At 44.1% G+C, this 20,547-nt stretch overlaps 1 protein-coding gene across 2 annotated transcripts; it reads right to left on the bottom strand.

The window, feature by feature from the left end:
• Window positions 1-8,508: 8,508 nt before the first annotated feature.
• Window positions 8,509-13,326, bottom strand: SLN (sarcolipin). 2 transcript variants are annotated; one of them, XM_045797706.2, is made up of 2 exons: window positions 13,170-13,326; window positions 8,509-9,110 (listed from the first exon to the last, which is right to left on the bottom strand). In XM_045797706.2, the coding sequence occupies exon 2, from the start codon at window positions 9,035-9,037 to the stop codon at window positions 8,942-8,944; it is 96 nt and encodes a 31-aa protein (XP_045653662.1). In that variant the 5' UTR covers window positions 9,038-9,110; window positions 13,170-13,326; the 3' UTR covers window positions 8,509-8,941. The 2 variants fall into 2 exon arrangements, with proteins under 2 accessions (XP_045653662.1, XP_045653663.1); XM_045797707.2 differs by having other exon boundaries at window positions 13,148-13,298.
• Between the last annotated feature and the right edge of the window lie 7,221 nt (window positions 13,327-20,547).

The raw sequence follows: 20,547 nt of genomic DNA, 5'->3' as shown, positions 1-20,547 counted from the left end.
AATGAACTGGTCCAGAACCATCATTAAAGTCAGTGACATATGGTATAATGCAAAATGTATCTCGGGTTGGCAGTCTCCCCAATTGCTTATGACAGTCTCTCATTTCCAAAATCAAGGTTTGATGGCATTATCGCATGAGACAAAATCAGATCTTACAAGTGTAGTTTCCCGCTTATTCTGGGAGTCTGCAAGCTGAAAGTGATCAGACTCATTCTGACAGGGTGGGGAGGGCAGTGGTGATTCACACAAACGGCCTTCTAGTACCACTGGCTTGCAAGTGTTGCTCTTCCGCTCACAGAGAAATCTCAAAAGTGATTTTAAGATACTGTGAGTGTCTTGTCATTCTGGGCGAAACGCAAAGTTCATCGGGGAATGCAGCAAAAGACAGGGGCCGTTTTCATGTTGGATTATCAGATAATCACGATGAAATCTCTGAATACCTGAAAAGGTTGCACTGTGAAGACAAAACATCTTAGGACTTGGCAGGACGTGTGTGTGGGTGCTGCGTATGACTTTATATGTCACTGTAGACCCAGCATGTGTTGAAAATAGACTTTTTCTCCTCTGTGCTCTTTTTGAGGCTGGGTCAGAGGAATCTAAACTGGGTAAGTGGTTGGAAGAGAAGCAGTTCACAGGTGGATGTAGGTCAGACAGCATTGGCTGGAGCCTGTGAACCCTGCCACCAGACCGGTGTCACACCAGGCAGACCCTGGATGGAACAGCTGCTGCTGAGAAAAGTCATTTTCACTTTACCCACCCAGGGAGAAAGTAACGAATTTCTGCATTTTTAAAATCTGAGGTCGAATGGGAAGTAACTGCTTTCTGCTGATGTTCTAGCCTTGGGTGCAGTCTCATTGCTAGGAACAGGCGAGGATCAAGTGGGAACATAATTGGAAAAGGTCTATTGATGTTTGTGTTTCTAAAGCTATCAAAATTTGAGTGACAGCTCCAACAATTTCTTTGAAAATGTATGAAAATAGAATTCTTGCATACAAGCTAACACATTACATAACCTCAGGTTTAGAAATACTTTTATTAGTATTAGTATTAGTATTAGTATTAGTATTAGTATTAGTATTAGTATTAGTATTAGTGGAGGTGTAGAGAGCAACTGAATCTGCAGGTACAAAGAAGCAAATACTTTCGAGAGAGACTCTATAGATTCTTCATGGGAACTAAGAATAGGGGCTAGAGGGTGCAAGAAGAGCTTTCCCTGGAAAGATGGGAAGGAACAAGAACATAAATTTGCAGTTCAAGGGGATGGAGTGAGAATTCTGTGATCCCTCTGAGAAAGTGAAACTGGGAGAACTCATGAGTCCAGCCAGCACCCAGATCCTTAATAGTATTAGAGATGCAAATCCTGTGGGTTGGCCTGTGTGGGCATCGTAGATTCGTGGTTCGCAAGCTTCAGGGAAATAAGAATCATCTAGGGAGCAGGATTAAAGTGTAGCTAGCCAGACCCTACTCCTAGAGATTCCATCAGTGGATTCGGGGTTGGCGCAGGAATTCAGATATCATTCAAATGGTCCTTGCATTTTGAGAAAAATAATGTACTCTTTTGGAGTAAAGGAATCGGTCATTCTCCCATCCCTTCCTCTGCTTTAAAAAAAAAAAAATCCCAACTTTTACAGAGTGCTTATTTTCCCTCTTAAAAGAAATAGCATTGAAATCTCAGTAGCATAACTCACCACAAATCCTTACCACTTTTTTAGGGCTGCAATGTTCCAAACATTGTACACACTTTACTTAGGTTACAATATTTGAGTATTTACTAATTTCCAGGCACTCTAATTAAACACAGGATATTTAAATAATATCTAACCTTCCTACAAAGAAAATACTATTCTCTATTGTTACAGCGAAGAAAATTGTGGCTCATAAAAGTTCAGTAACTTGTCTGAGGCCACGTTAGTATGCAAAGTATAGTCTGTGAATCCAAAGACTGTACCTTTTCCAGTGCTTTATTTTAAAATTATCTAATGAGCGGGAGATGAAAACATCTCCATGTGACAAATTCCTGCAAGTGTGTATAAGTGGCTAATGCTGGAGACAGAGCTGTCACGTCTACTCAGCCCCATAGATAACACTGACACTTTGAAAATAGCTTTAATCAGCCATCAATATTCTTGTCCTTTCTTGTCTGTTGCTCAGTTGACTGACAAAGAAAAGATGATTCCAGGACTTTGTATCAAACTCTTGGGAAACAGAATCGTGTACATTGCACACCCTGCGTGAGTGAGCTGTAGAGCCTGGAGGCCTCTGATAGATACTATACTTTGTACTTTCAGTTCAGATTAAGGGAATGTACCTTCTGCCTTAGAGTCACTCATCTGATAATACAGAGGGACAGCCCTGTGATTGGAAAGGACTCTCTGTGATCTGTGCTAGAAAGAACTGGATATGCCTCTCGGCTCTGCCTCTCATAAGCTCTGTCTTAGGGCTGGTCATCTGTCCTTTCCCAGCTTTTCTGTCCTTTCTGTCTAGCCTTCTCACTTCTAAGGTATGAATAAAAATGAATACTTAACAAGATAAAAGAGAAATAAGTTTCTCTTATTTACACACAGTGGGTGTACCATAAGTTTTGTTTAACTATGCTGTTTATAAATGAAGTTTAACCCTAACTTTACGTAGCTTGAAAATGGAAATTTTTCCAGTATCACGCTGTTTGTAGATGAACTCAGATGTGTGCTCAACACATTGGCTCTGCTGAGTCATTCATAAACACTGTCAAACTGTTCAGGGTGGTGGCAGAGCTAGATGAGAAGGAGCAAGCACCATGAATATTTCATGAAGAAGCAAACTGCCTTTGGAAAAGCTGTTTCAACCGCCTGAAGTTTAAAAGAAGTTTGCTTTGCTCACTCTGTAATAGAACTTCCAGAACACAGATTTCATGCCCCCTCTTTTCTTACACTGTGGTGAGCACCGATCATGCCCCTAATCATAGAAACGGGTACCTGTCTATTCCCAAGAGTATTATATCCAGCCAAGCATTTCTTGATGGATTCAATGGATACTTACCTAGTGATGATGGTCCACCAGCTAGGAACTAAAGTTTAGCTTTGAAATGAGACACACACACACACACCCCATGGACCAAAAAGAAATGAGAGAGACAAACAACAAACAATGGGATAAGGACCAAGACACGTGAGGCATGAGGCTCACGGAAGGGGATCCTCTGGGGATAACCTCCAAGAGGTAATAACAAATAATGGCAGTCTTAACAAATGAATTAGCCAGGAAAGGAAAGAGAAGAAAGTTCAGACAAAGGGAAGAGATGTGCAAGGTCACAGCAGTGTAAGAGAGCCTGGCATACTTGAAAACTACAAATAGTAAGAAATGGTAGGAAATGAAGGGTGGAGTGGGGCACGTGGGACAGGTCAACAGAACAGAAGCTACAGGTAGACATAGGTCACCTAAGAAAGGTCTTCTGTACCAAAAAAAATTTTAAAGACATTCTAAAAGCAAGAAAATGATAAAACATATCTAGGAGGATGATGATGGGTAACATATCTGGAGGAAAGAGGCACAGAAACAGTTTACTTTATTTGATCCCTACCTACTGGGGGTGCTCTAGGCATTCAGGACAGGATTCTGGGTAGTGAGGTCTCAAGGAGGTAGCACACATACCCGCCTGCTGCGGGAGGCTCTGGGATCCCATACAGGAATGACAGGGATCACTCACCCAAATGGCTGTGCGTGGGTGGAATGGCACAAAGAATTGTGTCCCAGGGAGGGGCGCCTGGGGGGCTCAGTTGGTTAAGCATCTGCCTTCAGCTCAGGTCATGATCCCAGGGTCCTGGGATGGAGCCCCTACATCAGGCTCCCTGCTCAGCAGGGAGTCTGCTTCTCCCTCTCCACCTCTTGTGCTCTCTCTCTCTCCCTCTCTCTCTCAAATAAATAAATAAAATCTTAAAAAAAAAAAAAAAAGAATTGCGTCCCAGGGTTATAAAAGGGACAGCTAAGCAAAGAGAAAATCTTTGTCCCCTTAACCATGAGCTAAAAGGAAAGTGAGAGCAGACCGTTCCACAAGATCCAAGCCTTTCCAATACAGTTTGACAATCATTTCTCCAGTATACCTGATGGTCAATTAGAAATGAATGGATAGAGGGTGTGGAAGAGACCAGAATATCCATACTTTGTTTGAAAATATCTATTGATGTGGCAGGATACCACCCAAGGGACAGGCTTGCAGAACAAGAGATGACTTTTTTCTGTGACTCTTACTCTTTGATTCTAAACAAATAGGAGTAGGAAGAAGGTGGAGGAAAATAAAATTGCAAATCTGACCTTTACCTTTTCATGTGAGACTGCCTTCTAAACAAGGATTCCCCAATTTGTTATTCAATGAGAGAATAAAGTCCATGGTTAGTCCCCGCCCCCCCAAAATAGTAAAAGTGAGATGGGTGCTGTTCCCCTGAATTCTCTTCTAGAATGCTTGAGAGCCCACATTAAAAGATAACAGTGGCAGGACACCTGGGTGGCTCAGTCGGTTGGGCAGCCGACTCTTGATTTCAGCTCAGGTCATGACCGCAGAATCATGATATCACACCCTGCATTGGGCTCCCAGCTCACAGGGAGTCTGCTTGAGGATTTTCCCCCCTCTCTCTCTCTGCCCCTCCTCCTGCTCACATGCTCTCTCTCTCTCTCTAAAATTAATAAATAAATCTTAAAAAAAAAAGACAACAGTGGCAGCACCATCATTTTATGATGATTTTCACACTTCCCTGTCGGAATCAATGGAGCAAAGATGGAAATGTGATTGGAAAAGCTGATCAGGTTGGAGTACATTGGGGCTCTTGTCTAAGAGCCATGCCTCGGGACACGAGTTATATGAATAATTTCTTATGCCTATAAGGCCAACTACCTGGCAATCCTAGGGAAAGGAGTTGCCAACCAGGTATGGTGTGGGACTGTCAAATAACTGATAAAAGCATGCGTATTTCCTCAGTGTAAGAAAATCGTTAGGTAAAAAGGGGATGTCCCAGGGGCGCCTGGCTGGCTCAGTCAGTACAGCATGCAATTCTTGCTCTCGACCATGAGTTCGAACCCCACGTTGGGTGTAGAGATCATGTAAAAATAAAATCTTTTAAAAAAGAAGGGGAGGTGCATGTTGTAAAAGACGGCCAATTTAGTAGTGAGTTTCAGGAAGACTGGAAGAAAAGCCTAAGCCAATGCTTCAAAATACCTTCTTTTTAAAATTCACATGACTGGTTGCCACTGTAGTATAAACAGCTCAACTTTAAGAGGCGCTTGAATGGGCAGTCTGGGGTTTATGGCAAAAAGAGACCATCACCCAATGGAGAGCTACTCCAAGTGTGAAATGGTAAGTGGGGAGAACTCTCCTCACTGCTGGGGGTACAGGTGGCCAGGTGTTCCCAGGCCCAGTGTCTAATTCCCGTGTAAGCACAGACATCGTTCGGATGATTGTTGGTGGCAGGAGGTCCCTTCCAGTGAATGAGGAGACATGACAGTGAGGAAAACCAGACATGGTCCAGCTTGGAAGACAGATGCAGTCAGAACCTTGAGACCTGACCTCGTGTGGTCAGAGAGGCACTTTATGCTTCAGCTGTGCTGACACTTTCAAACTCCTGGAATTGCCATGCTGTCTGACCTTTGAATTTCTATTCTTGCTGTTCCCTCTGCCTGGAATCTCTTCCAACAACACCCACCCTATCCTTCTCTCATTGAAGAATGTATGCCATTATAACCACCCAGTCATATGTCTGTCTCCCCCACTAAATGATACGCTCTTTGAGAAGGGGTCTTGCCTGTTTTATTAGTCATTTTATCTAAACCCAGTGGCTAGTATAATGCCCAACACATCATAGTTCCACATAGGTACTTGTCGAATGAATGAACTAAAGAGAAAGAACCTAGTGATGGATCAAGCCCATGAGCTGAAACTTTAGCTAACAAGTAGGATCCAGCGTTCTGGTTGCAGAGAACTAGCATCTTGTTTGAGTGGGTGGGACCAACACTGAGGGTACTGTGATTATTTAGGTACCTGAGGACTCAGGGAAGGTTATACATGAAAGGAGACTTACAGGGCGCCTGGGTAGCTCAGGTCATGATCCCGGGGTCCTGGGATCTAGCCCCTCGTTGGGCTCCCTGCTCAGTGGGTAGTCTGCTTCTCCCTCTCCCTCTGCTCCTCCCCTCTACTCATGCTCTCTTGCTCACTCTCTCTCAAATAAATAAAATAAAATCTTGAGAGAAATAAAGAAAGACAGACAGACTTACAAGTCAAACAGGAATTTAGCCATAATGACTAGGACTCCTGAACGCGGAGGAAATCAGACACATTTGCAAATGGATGTCCTACCCCTGCAAAGGTGATGCTTAATGTGGTCTGCGAATGGGTCCTATCAGTAGACCCAACCACAGCAAGTTAGAAAGAGAAAGGCAGGAGAAAAGCAGGTGAGGAGTGACGAGCAGAAAAATTACATACAGAATTACAGCTGTTCCCTTATTTCATTAGCCTGACATTTTAGAATGCTAAAGAATGTGAGGGTAAAAACTTATAATCGAATGGTTTGGAGATCAATAATAAAGCCTGATTTGTGTGCAGTCCGGAGACGAACAAGATCCTTTTGTCACCCGAGCTTGACCACTTACATCTGGTTAGTGCGTTTGTGACCCTCCGCTCCCACATCTACTAAATGGCATAATCCATGGAACGTGCCTAGTACGGGACAGCCTATCCAGCAGACAGTAAATGGCAGCTGTGGTAAATGCTGGCACCAGTACTGACTCAGGCAAAGGGACTGTGGTCACTCATTTTGTCCACTCCCCCCTCTGCCACCATACACTCACCTTTTCAAACACAAACACAAACAGCAGATTCTCTGAGGTCTTCTCAGGGTAAGAGAGAGACTAATAACCCTCTACCAAGGGCCCCAGGGCCATGTGTCTAGGCGGAGGTACATTGCGCACTAAATCATTAACAAATGCACCTCCGTGGGTGTAGTCCAACCCTAGAACAGGAACAGGAGGGGCGCCTGGCTGGCTCAGTCTCCAGCATCCGACTCTTGATTTCCGCTCACGTCCTGATCTCAGGGTCCTAGGATGGAGCCCTGTGGCAGGCTCGGCAGGCTCCGAGCTCGGGGGTTGGGGGCAGGGTGGTGTCTGCTTCTTTCCCTCTCCCTTTCCCTCTGCCCCTCCCCTCCAAAATAAATAAAGCTTTAAAAAATAAAATAAAATTAGGAACAGGACACTGAGGACCATACACTGCTATTTCCTAACTTTTGCTGGAAACCCCTCAAAAAAACAATTTTTCCCTTAATTATATCCGGGTTCTTAATTGGTTACACAGAAGAAGCACCTGGAATCCTTCTGAAAAAGAGTAATGCTCGGGTTCACCCCACACCAATTAGATTAGAAACTCCTGGGAAGAGGGCCCAAGCTTGGATGGTTTTCCAAAGATCCCAGGCGGTTCTCACGTGCTGATTCATGTGTAGAGCCTGGGCCACAGCACCAGCATCACTTCGAAGCTCTTGAAAATGCAGGATCTTGGGCCCCAGTCCAGACTGAATTAGAATCAGAACAAATCGGAATCCTCACTTCCCATGATCCATAATCACATCAAAGCTTGATGTGGGGATCAGGGATTCCCAACTCTGGCTACACAATAGAATCATCTAGAGGAATTTTGAAAAATGCAGATGCTTGGGCTCTACCCCCTGAGGCTTTTACTTCATTGGTCTGAAGAGGACCTCGCAAAAATATTTTGAAAAGTCACCCTTGAGCACATACACTGTGCGGCCAGGGCTGAGAACGACTATGGCAGGCAGGCACGGCCTCGGAGACAGGCTAATTCCAGCCAGGAGCGCCTTCAGAGGGAGCTCTGAAAGTCGAGCTTTACCAACATTCCTTTGCTCGATGGTCAGCTCAGAAGCGGCACAAAGAACGAGTGTGGTCTCTCTAGTATGGGGCCTCCCAGCAACTTGTTTAAGAAACGTCTATTTCATACACACATGTGTAAATTTGTGTTTTCTATTTTCTCTCTTGTTATAACTGTAGTTTATTAATGACTAGATCTATGTGCATAATGATACATAATAAGCAACCTGGAATATGCCACGCTTAGCGATGTGACTCATGTCCTACTTTCGCTTGGTGGCAAATAATTTTCAATATTTATATTAAAACAAACAAGGGGATGTTACAGGGTACAATACACATTTCTTGTGAATTTTAAAGATAAAACGCAAGACTTCAAAAAAACTTTGTGCTTTAAGGGGACACTTCAGTTTATGCTCCAGACCTCCTAGCGGAATCTATTCTCCCTTGCTGTTGGGACTAGTTTAGAGGGAAAGTTTGAGGAACCCTGAACCAACAGAAATATCTGAAATGTGACAAATCTTAATTGACTTGGTTTCAAATCCTCAGCAGTTGGAGCGTCTTGGCTTATCTCAAATGCTAGAAATACTGTAACATTTGTCACTTCCATCCCAGCCACGGGTCAAATGCAGTATCGCAAATAGAAGCTGAAATAAATTCCAGAAGTCATTTTGTGGTTGACTCCACTTTATTCACATGATAGCTACAGGGGTCGACAATGACTTCCTCTAACATTTCTTTCTTCTGGTGAGTTGATGTAGAGTTTGGTTGCAGAGAGTGTGGGTAGAAGGGATGTGTGGGAAGACAGATCAGGGGCTGGTTACAATTCTACATCATCATGAATCATTTAATTTTAGCCTTGTGGCTTGTCTAACACATTTGCAGTAAGAGTTGAGGAATCAATCTAATGCTCACTGGCAAATACTCGGCAACCCTCGTGAGTAGCATCTTTAGAGGACGCACAATCGATCCTAACACTGGAGGCACCTCAGAGAGTGTGCGTGTGGGTCAGAAGTGCCTTGGGGTGCTGAGATAGGCAACCCATGACGGCTGTGGGAGCTCTAGAGAGTTGCAGTCAATCCCAGGAGCGTGGCATGGCTTCTCAGTACTGATAGGACCTCACGAGGAGCCACATAAGAATTACGGTGATCAGGACAATAGTAAAGTTGAGAAACAGCTCCCGGGTGGATATCCCCATTCTCCGAGTTGGCTCAGTGAGAACAGACGGCGGACTTCAGAGGGCACGCGAAAGACCTCCTGCTTGTCCTCACCTAACAGAAAGCAACAAAGAAAACATGGGGAGATTCGTGAGCATTCTGTCCTCAGTGTGGAAGAGGAGAGTGTTATATGCTGAACGGTGGCCCCAACAAAATTTATATGTTGAAATCATAACCCCCAGTGTCTCAGTATATGACTGCATTTGGAGATAGGGTCTTTCAAAAGGTAATAGGGTTTAAATGAGGCCATTAAGATGCGCCCTAATCCACTATGACTGGTGTTCTTATAAGAAAAGTAGACGAGGACACAGACATGTGTGGAAGGAAGTCTCTTTGAAGGCAGGGGAAGACAGTCATCTACCAGCCAAGTAGAGAAGCCTCAGAAGAAATCAACCCTGCCAATGCCTTCATCTTAAATTTCTAGACTCCAGACTATCTTTGGACTAGAGCGGCAACTCTTCCTGGGTCTTCAGCCTGCTGACCTCCCCTGTAGATTTTGGACTTGTCTGCCTCCACGATCACCTAAGCCAATTTTATCCATATATCTACCTACATCTGACTTGATATTAACATAGAGGGGCGCCTGGCTGGCTCAGTCATTAAGTGTCTGCCTTCGGCTCAGGGCGTGATCCCAGGGTCCTGGATCGAGCCCCGCATCAGGCTCCCTGCTCCGCTGGGAGCCTGCTTCTCCCTCTCCCACTCTCCCTGGTTGTGTTCCCTCTCTCGCTGTCTGTCTCTCTCTCTGTCAAATAAATAAATAAAAATCTTTAAAAACAAAACAAAACATATAGACGTAGGTCTCACACACACACACACACACACACACACACACACACACCCTATTGGTTCTGTTCCCTGAAGAACCCTAACTAATAAGAAGAACCTGGTTTTTCTGCCTAATGCCAAAAAGACCAACAAAGTCCTGATTTTTTTTCCTGTGATGAATGTATAGATGCTTTGGCTAAAACACAAAATATTGTATTTTCTCTCTTCCAGGATGTGTGTGCTTGCCTTGCTAACGTAGGGTACCAGCAACCAAGGTCACCGAAACAAAATAAAAACCAAAATGATACGGTTTAGTGTTTGTTCTTGCTTGGAATTGCGTGTAGAAGTAGGACCCTGTAATTTATCAAGCATGGGGCTGCCATAAGTCTTCATCTAAGCCCGTGAACGCATGGAGTTCTTGCAGCAGCTGCTTGGCCTCTTACAAGCCCTGCATTGGGCACAGAGCCCACTGGGGTCAACCAAAAGTCCCTCGCATAACAGCCACTCAGTCAACAGAGCAAGTGTTAACCTCATGGGTGCTTCTATTTCAAAAAGGGCTTCTGCCAGCTATTTTTAGTCAAGTGCAGGATGTGCCTATATTGTAAACACTTCAAAGAGCAGGGATGGTATCTTTAGAGTGTGGACAGACAGTACATGCAGGAAATCGTACTTTGAGAACATATGCAATACACTCAATGAGATTATTGCCTTCAGTGATGTGGCATTATTGGTACTTTGTGTATGCAAACCAAACAAAATTAAAGATTAAAGATAAAATTTTAGGGGCGCCTGGGTAGCGCAGTCGATAGCGTCTGCCTTTGGCTCAGGGCGTGATCCTGGCGTTCCGGGATCGAGTCCCACATCAGGCTCCTCCTCTGGGAGCCTGCTTCTTCCTCTCCCACTCCCCTGCTGTGTTCCCTCTCTCGCTGGCTGGCTGTCACATAAATAAATAAAATCTTTGAAAAAAAAAAGATAAAAATTTAGATATTTATTTAGATGCTAAAATTTTAGGTACCATGAAGTGAAAAAGTTCAGGGGGAAGGAGTGTTTTGTTTATTTGTTAAGGGTTAAGGGAGTTCAGGGGGTAGGAACAGTTGTTAGCATACTTTGGGCCTGAATGGCATTTTTAACCATCTAAGTGGACTGAATTATTAATTGTAATTACCATGTTTATTATGTTAGTAATGGACAAATTATTAGCTGTCCACACCAACTAAATAATCATTCTTCATATAATGGAATGGTTGATGTAATTAACACACAGGTTCAAATGAGATGGTGTCAACGAGTAGCTTATTGAATCTTGCTTTAAAAAACGGCTGATAATGACTGATTTCTGTATCATTTCCCTTTTCATTGTTATCCATCGTTTGGCCCTCCACATTCAGGATACAGTAAATTCCAGTGAAACTCTTTACAAAGATTTGCTTGAAGGAGAAAGTAAACAGAAGAAAATAAATGGATAAAGGAAGTAGAGGTAATGTGTTAGAAGGTATACAAGAGCAGAGAGGAACGGGAAGGTGATGAATCCAGGCCACGAGCCTGGAGGCAAAGGAATGAGAATCATAGGCAGACTCTTCTCTCTTAATAAAATCTGGTCCTGGTCCAAACACTAATTTATTTGGGTGCATTTTGAAGAAATACAGAGATATGCAAAAAGAGAGAGACTATTTATAATGATCAAAACAACCTAATTCGGGGAAGGCAGATCCCACCAAATCCGCCTATTAGATTAAGCCCTCAGATAAAGGGATCCATGGATAGTGTCCAACAAGAACATACTCAGAAAATGTTACTGAAAGCCGTCCACAGCTCTGTTTGTGTGACCTTCACAACTCCGCGACCTTCACAACTCAGGCAATACTACCGCGATTTTTCTCTCTCCCACCACTGTAGCTGAGAAACTGAGAGAGAAGCTACATTGTTTGCATAAGGCATGTAGCAGGTTAGAGGCAGAACTAGAATTGGCAGACTGGCACTGGTTTTTAGAATTGTGGTTACCACACAGCAGTGATTACAAGAATGAGTTATCACTGTAATTAACTGCCCTGACTACACAAAGTGTGTGCAAAATTTCAACACTTTGGGAAAACAATTTGACATTTTTTATTAAGGCTGATAATGCTATCTCGCTATTATCCAGCCATTTCACTTCTGCTCTAGAAACTCAAGCACGTGTGCACCAGGATCCATCTACAAGAATGTTCACTGCCACGTTTTCATAATATCCCCAAGCTGGAAACAACTCAGATGTTCATCAGCAGTGGGATGGATGATGAATTTTGGCACATTCATACATTTGAATGCTACAGAGCAAAGCAAATATACGAACCATAGCAACACACAACAAGAAGGATGGATCTCACGAATAGAACTGTCGGGCCGAAGAAGAATTTATGAAAGACACACAGAATGTGATTCCATTTATACAAAACCCAAAACAGGGAAATTAGTCATGTTGTTTAGGAATGTTGACATGGGTGGTAAAACCATAAAGAAGAGAATAAACAAGATGATCTCAGCAATCAAGATGGTGATCACCTATGGTGGGACAGAAGGGAGGATGACCAAGAATGGACTTGAGGTGCCATCCATGATCTCTTTCTTGACCTGGGTGATAGTATACAGGTGTTGCTTAATAATTATTGTCCAAACTGTTTTATGATTCCTTACATTTTTTTTCCAGTAGTCTCTGAATTGACAGGCTACCTCATATACTTATTTCCTACAGTTTACCTCTTACTATTTCTTGCACTTTGATGGTAAACTTGAATATTTGTTGTTTTATATATTTTTTAAATAAATAAAACGTGAAGAGTTAAGGTGAGAATTTCTAATGAATCCAACTGAATCAATGCACATGCTAACAGTAAGAAATAGACTTTCTTATCACACACATTTATACCAAAGTTAGGCAGATATTCAGATCAGCAACCTTCCATTTGTCTGCTGTTACCCCACAAAGACAATTCTGGCTTCCTTGTAAATCTTCCCCAGAGTCAAGATCACACCATATGATCCAGAGTGATTGCCAGATGGATGAAATAAAAACCAGAAAAGCTCTGAATACATTGACATTGACCTTCTTTGAATGGAGGCTTTGAGAATTAGGAAGGGAGAAATGCACACCACGAGATGAAAGAAAAAAGGCAAATAGGAATAAATAATACTCTTTACATCTTAAAAAATACTGGATACACTAGGTATTGCCTGTTTCATTAAGAAATGTAAATATGCTTCTGTGTTTCTCATTTGCAACTTGTACACACACACATAATCACTCTCTCTCTCTCTCTCTCTGCTAAGTATAAAAATCCTGCTGTCACCTGAAGAGGGTCAAGGACACACCTGGCTGCAGGAGGCTTCTTCTCTCTCTCTCCACCTCAGGCTCCCACTCCGGCTTGTCTCCCAGGCTCTCTGGACTCCTGGACTCCGGGCAGGGCCTAAAGTAGTCTCAGGGAGGTGGCAATCACTGTGATGTCACTGATGAAACATCTCAAAGGAACAACCTCCAAAGGTTTGAGGCTATTTGTGTGTAGGGGGAATATAGACGTCTGTTGACTAAGACTTTAGTCCTTTGGCTGCCTATTTGTACTAACACCACAAGGACTTAACGTCTTCCCTTCCCGTCGACTTTAGGCACAATTGATGTGGATTTTAAATTTGTCTTTTACATATTCATGAATAGCTCTAACATGTGTTTCGAACATCATAAACCCAGAGCGATAGACTAATATTAACAGATCGATGCTGAAATTGGCCGTTCCCCCTACTCATCACATGAGGATGTAAAAAATACGACTTCGTTCCACCACCCATATCCTTAACTATCAGAAATATGAAGAGTTCTCGGCCCTGCACACGCACACCCCAAACCCCCCGGGCACCAGAATTCAACAGACATCTCCAGCTCCTTCAGAAGTGACCTTAATCCAAGCAGTGAAAGCTATCTCGTCAGTCACCTGCTCTGCACAACATTCCAGCTAAGTCGTATTTTGGAAGTTTACACATTAATATACAGTTTCATCTGAGACAGCTGTGGAAGGCATGGTTTATATCTCTCCGTCAGTAAACTAATCCTGCAGCAAACTCATACCACAAAACTCAGTGCTTCGGAGAGACCTCGGGGGTAAAAGGAGACATGATTCACACTAGTGCACTCGTGAGTTACGGAACCTATCTGCAAGAAATACAAGCGTAGAACTTTCTATTAGAAATGCTAACTAAAACTGGGCTGTTAAGATGAGTGTACAATCAACATTCCAGATGTCTGGAGGTAAATGGAGCCCCTGGACTACTTAACAGGACTTGAAAGCACAGCAGCGAAGCACTTTCCACGGGACCCCGCAAATGTGTTTGCTCAGCAAATCCCTTCCTTACAGATAAGAGAGCAAATCCCCCTCTGCATTCCCGATTAGGGTCAATCAGAATAACGCATTCCCAGAAGGCATCAGCAAGCAAAACTCTCCATAGATTTGTGTTCATTGTCACACCTCTCCCCACCATGCCTCATACTCCAGAGATGTTACTAAGAGACTTTCCACCCATTTTTTCATTTTTCAACATAAACCCAATGATAGAAAATGCTAAGACAACATTCTGTCACCACATGCCTTGTGAGAAGATGGCCTGGTGAAGTGACAGATAGTATATAATGATTATAGCTCAATCGAACATTGGCGCTGATGTGTTGCCATCTGGCAAACCCCTTCAAATGTAGTCAGATTTCTGTCTTTTGCCTCCCAGCCCTTGCCAGATTGTTTCAAAAGCTGGGAGTGTTTTCCTAGTCACCAAACCACACCCGTACCTTTTTTTAACCACTCAAAATTATGTTGGGGGCAATCAAAAAGTTATATATTTATTATAGAACATTTGAAGACATTAAATCCTAAAGAAAATTTCTATTAGCTATTAATCTCACCACCCAATGGGGGGAAAAATCCTTTCTACTACTTTTTATTCGTGTTCAGGCTGCACAGATACAATCTCAAATTCCCAAGATATTTTTGGTAAAGGAATCTGATACTTGGAAAGCTGTTATCTTTTCTGATGCACGTAGACTCAAATTCATACTATGCCATGTGTTTGGTATTGTGTGTAGGGGACAAGCATTTATTTTGTACATGTTCAAAACAGGATTAGCTGTACAATATTTAAAACATTAAATATAATGGGGAAATGTTAACGTATTCCAAAACTGCTCGCCAACACTGTCAATTTGGTCAAATTGGTCAATTTCAATGCAACTGGGAGGGAAAATCCTACTGCTTATTCATGAGTCAGTTCAATTTGTCTACGTGGTTGTCCCATTTAAGTCTGTCCACTTTATACCAGGGACAACTATGCCCAGTACATTGACAAATTCCCGGACAGAGGCTCAGAAGCTTCTGCATAGTAGTGGCTTATTCTGTGATGTCATGAGAGAACGGGATTACATTGAGAATTTAGCTTGTTATCGGTTTGACCTAACCCTCTCCAGAAAAATATGCAAGCCACCCAAAGTCACCTGACAACTCTTCAAAGGCCTACGGGATAGTTTAGCCCTGAGGATTTGCAGGGCTCTTAAAAAAAAAAAAATCAACATTACTGTCTCTCATTTAAGAAACTGAGAATAACAAGATTTCAAACCTCAGTGCCAAAGCAAATGCATCCCTTTCAATTAACCTTCCTTACAGTCTGCTGACATTTTCCTTTCACTGAGCAATTCCCATGACTTAACAGCATTCACTGCCTATCAACTTTCCTTCAAGGTGCTGTTCTGCCCAACAACAAGAAGACGTACTAAAAAACCTTTGACTTTATTTCTATGCCTATTAATGTAAAATTCAGACAAAGGTCAAAAATGTCAAGTAAAGGGGTGGCTCAGTCAGTTAAGCGACTGCCTTCATCTCAGGTCATGATCCCAGGGTCCTGGGATTGAGTCCTGCATTGGGCTCCCCGCTCGATGGGGAGCCTGCTTCTCCCTCACCCTCTGCTGCTCCCACTGCTTGTTCTCTCTCTCTCTCTCTCTCTGCCAAATAAATAAATAAATAATATCTTTTCGAAAAAAGTCAAGTAAATGACGTTCACATCGATGTTGATACCGATGGTCTACTTAGCACTTATGTACCCTCCCCCTTCACCGCCACCATACATTCTTTGGTATAGTATACTCTTTGAGAATCAACGCTGAGCTCTTGTGCCCGGTTATTCCCCATTTTCATCCACTGTTTTACTTTGCAAAAAGTGAACACCTCAAATCAGTCCATGACTTCTGTGTCAAGTCTATGACACGATGGAAGAAATCAGCAAGACCTGATGAAAGGCGATAAGCTCTTAGCACATCACGGTAAGGAATATGATGATAAGGACGAGGTCTTTCTCGCCTTCACATCTTCACATTCAGCTGCTCATGGAGCTGCTCAGAAGGAAAGAAACAACCTTCTGCTATGCTTTTTCATTATCCCAAACACATAAGTACAAGCCCAGAGAAAGAGGAAGCCCTATTTCTTGAAGCTCTTTCCATGTCCTTGAAAAAGTAATGATTACTATCTGTATTCTCAACTGTTTATGGCATATGTGTGATTTTTGTCTCACTAACTGGATTTAACTTCAAAGGCAGGGATAGTTTCTTGTATTTCTTTTGTTCTCCAGCCGTGCATCGAACCAACAAAGGATGATAACAGATGCTCTAGACTGTATAGCAAGGGGCTCAGTCTGCACCTACAACATATCACATCTACTGCAATCCAGACACGTCTGAGCATGCCCAGCAAACATGAGCGGGGGAAGCTGAGGTCGACATCGAATTTATCCATGAAAGGATCTAGATACCACCTGGGAGAGAAAACTCCTTTGAAGGGAAGTGATGAAAAAGATACATGTGGTTCAGCACAGAGAGAACAGAGTCATTCCACTGCACACAACACAACTGGTTAAGCAGGTCCCATGAGAAGCAGATGCTAAGGTGGGACTAGATGTGCAAAAGTAAAATATATTAGGGGAAATGCCTGAGAGAGAAAACATGGAGGGAGAGAGAAACTGAGAGAGTCATCAAATGGCAAGAGAAAGAGACCAGGAAAAGAGGAAGGGAAGTTGGCTAGAAGCATCTCGGACTGCAATTCGGTTCTAAGGAAAGCCTGACCAGGCTCTTAGGAAGCCTCAAGTCACAGTCGCATGTCGGAGACATCCCGCATCTCCCAGGGATGAGATGGCCTTCGTATTCCTCCCATGCTTGATCGTTGACCGGGAGTAGCCCACGGGGCTCCTGGCTTCTGTGCAGCCGTGATTCTGATTTCAGCTGGGATCCACCCCGATGACCTTGCTGTCGATGACAGGCACAATCTCGTGGCCCCTGTACCCACACGCTACCCATCTGGCTTCACCATAGCTTGGAGTGTGGGTCCTAGAGGAGAGAGAGGTATGGATAAAAACTCTCGGCAGCGTGTAACACTGAGCAGGAGAGAGATTCTCCCTCTACCTGTGCGATCTCGCGGACCTCGGGGCAGCCAGGGACCTGGCAATGTGACTTTCTTCTGGTGAAGGGTCACGGAGCCTGGCAGAAGCAGCAGTACCCATCAAGACCAACTTGCAGTTCGTGTTAAGCTGTGCAGGCCCCAGTAGCAAATAATAGCAGACAGTAGCTTAAGCTAGAGTAAGAAAACGGCAAGCTCCACGTGGAGGCCAGCCGCACTCGGGCATGGGTCCGTGTGAACCACCTCCTCTAGGTGCTGGAAATAATCAGGAGGAACATGATGGGCGCATGCAGTCTTGCATAACAGGGGGGAGCAACAGCCAGAAAAAAACAGTGTATTAGTCCTTTTCATAATAACCCATTTCAGATCCTGGGTTGGGGAGATGACACCTGTTCACGTCATTTGACTTGGAACCGATTAAATTCCTCTTCTCTGGAACAAGTGTATTTCTGCTCTATAATAAGATTCTGCAAGCAAACAGCTTTCTTGCAGCACATTAAACATAGCAACCAGGGAGAAAAAAGAAGCAGCCAAAAATGTGTTTACTACTAGGCTAATACCATCTGCCCTCAAAACACTCCCAGATTTCAGACTGGCTTTGTTATTTTTCTGATGGGAACTAAGAATTCAGCAGTCTTTCGATGCGCTGTTACTGAGCCGTTCGGGGAGACAAGCCAGGCACGCCTACTTGAAACCGTCTGTTTCCTGGTGAATTTGATCGAGGATTTCACTGAATCTCTTTTGAGAACCTGTCAGTCAGAATAACACAATTGCAATTTCAACACGAATAATGAGGCTCAGGCAAAACTGCTTGCTCTCTGTGAACGAGTTCATTTGGCTTTTGGCTGTGGCTCTGAAAGCCAAGAGAACGGAGTTGTGAAGATTCATGAAAATCTAGCTCTGCTCTCCGGGAAGGCAATGATAAAACCAAGGCTCCTCGTTGCAGCAATGTGGAAGGAGATTAGCTGGATGCGAGCTACAGGCTAGGTTTCCTTTTGGATGAGGGACGTACTCTCTCTGAGAGCAATTGGGCACTTGTTCTAGAGCCTGGGGAGTAACCTAACCTTTTACACTTTTACAGTAAGTGATGTGAAGTTGCCAGGGGCTCATATTCTGGGAATTTGGGCAGCTTCTCTGGGAGAAGTGGTTCAGGCCTCCTCTTTGGCTTGCATTTTGCTCATTCTTGCCCTCAGGGGCCGGTGTAGAAGAGGAAAGGGGGCCTGCACACCTCAGGCCAATTATATCTGTGTCCTCATGGGGGTACCCCTTTGGCACTAACAACAATCCAGCCAACTAACTTCTTTGTCTTCTCCTCTTCTCCCCTCTTTTGCTGGACGCTACGGCACTCGCCAGGCCCTTACCTGTCCACCACGCCCACTGAGGACCAACACAAGCAGAGACATCCCTGCCGCTTCGGCTCTGGACAACGGCGCTTCCCAAGCGCCACCGCGGCTTGCCTTGTCTTGTGCCTACAAGACACCTGTCCTCTGCAGCTTCCTCTGCTGGGTACCATAGATTTTGACCACCGTGGTCCCAGAGGTGCGCTCACTTTGGAGCAAGATGATGAGGGGCGGTGGGGCAGTGCGCCTTCCGTGTGTGACGCCCGTTGAGGAATACCGAAGGAAGACCCCCTTGCTCTCGCGCCCATGTCTTCCCAGACACGAGTTCATGGGGAAGCCCAGCAGGGTCTATGTAGAAGTCATAGGCATCTTCTTATCTCAGACCTCCCCTTCCACCGCTAACACTTGATACTCAACTTTCTCTTTCTTAGCACAGGTGGTCTCTCGGCAGGCGGCTAAGTTCTCAGAGCAAACCAACCTCTCCCGGGTCTGCTCCATTGGGGCGCACGACGCGCGCAGACAGGTGTTGGAATGCAGCCCCCGACACCGCTCAGGCTCCCGCCCGGGCCCCAGCACACCAGCACCCCTGCACAGACCGCACAACGCACGGCACTTCCCACCAAATACCCCTCCGTGGAGGCCAGAGCAGAAATTGGCTTCTCGCGCTCCAGACAGAAAGCACACTATTTTGTGTGTCGCTGCTTTCCGGTAACTCCCGGATGAAGTTCAAAATCGTCAGCTGCAGACACAGGAGCCTACCATGATCTCGCTTCTAAGCTCCCTGCCCTCCCGTGCAGCAATCCCAAACGCAGGGGCCTTCGCACGCTCTCTCTGCATGTGCGAATGCCATTCCCTCTGATTGAGCTGCCTTTCTCCCACCCCTCCACATGCCTCACTTCTGATGATGAACAACGGTACCGGAATCAAATCACACGTCACATTCCCTGGTCTTTAAGGCCGGGATCCACTTAGCTCTGCACGCTACTAACTCCACCCTACTGTCAGCGCGGACCTTCTTATCCATCTCCCCGACTTAAGGACAGGGATCGGGATCGGGTCTCACCCTGTAGACACAGTGCCAAGTCAGGTGGTATAAAGAACGTAACGGGCCACCCCATAGAAGTTTGCTGAATAAAAATATGTCTGAATGCAAAAATGATTGCTTGGTTAATAGCTCTTCAACTCTGAAGACTCATGGGCCAATGAATGGTTTAAAAAAAAAGTCTCAGGCGCCTAGGTGGTACGGCTGTTAAGTGTGGGATGCTTGCTCATACCCTCAGGTCGTGAGATCAAGTCCCGAATGGGGCTCCCTGCTCAGCCTGGCGTCTCCTTAAGACTCTCTCCCTCTCCCTCTGCCCCTCCTCCTGCTCACACACATTCTCTCTCTCCAAAATAAATAAATCCTTTTAAACAATAAAATAATAAAAATAAATAAATAAAACTCTCTAACCTTTCAACAATCTACATGAGAAAAGATGATGTTCACAGGACCTGGAGTAATTTGAACTACTCAGGATTTCTTCATCTAAAAATAGTACATTCTAGGCTTCTTACCACTGACCAGGTCTGACAGCTGTTTTTTAGGTTGGTACTTAATATGCTTTAAAGAATGATTTTTCTCTCTATTGAAGCTGAGAGGCAACATAATTTGTTGTTGATTTTTTAGAAGGAAATTTTAAAATTGAGAAATATAAAAAATAATTCAAATGTGCCTACCACACGAAATTCATAATTCTTAATATCTTTGTCATATTGTTTCATGTCTTTTATAAATAAGGGAATTAAAATATGATTGATAAAGCTGAGGTCTCATTGAACCATTAATGCTATGCTCTGTCCCATCTCCCCAGATAAAACAGCTGCTATGAGTTTGGGGCACAGTCCGAGTTCTATAATTAAACCTCTTAGATTCAGCATCTAGATTATGCTGGC

The sequence above is a fragment of the Ursus americanus genome, chromosome 16 (genome assembly GCF_024610735.1).
Source record: "Ursus americanus isolate L20-20 chromosome 16, mUrsAme1.1.p, whole genome shotgun sequence".
NCBI lineage: Eukaryota > Metazoa > Chordata > Mammalia > Carnivora > Ursidae > Ursus > Ursus americanus.
The sequence above is the reverse complement of the archived record's forward strand: the minus strand, read 5'-3'. Positions and strand labels throughout refer to the sequence as shown.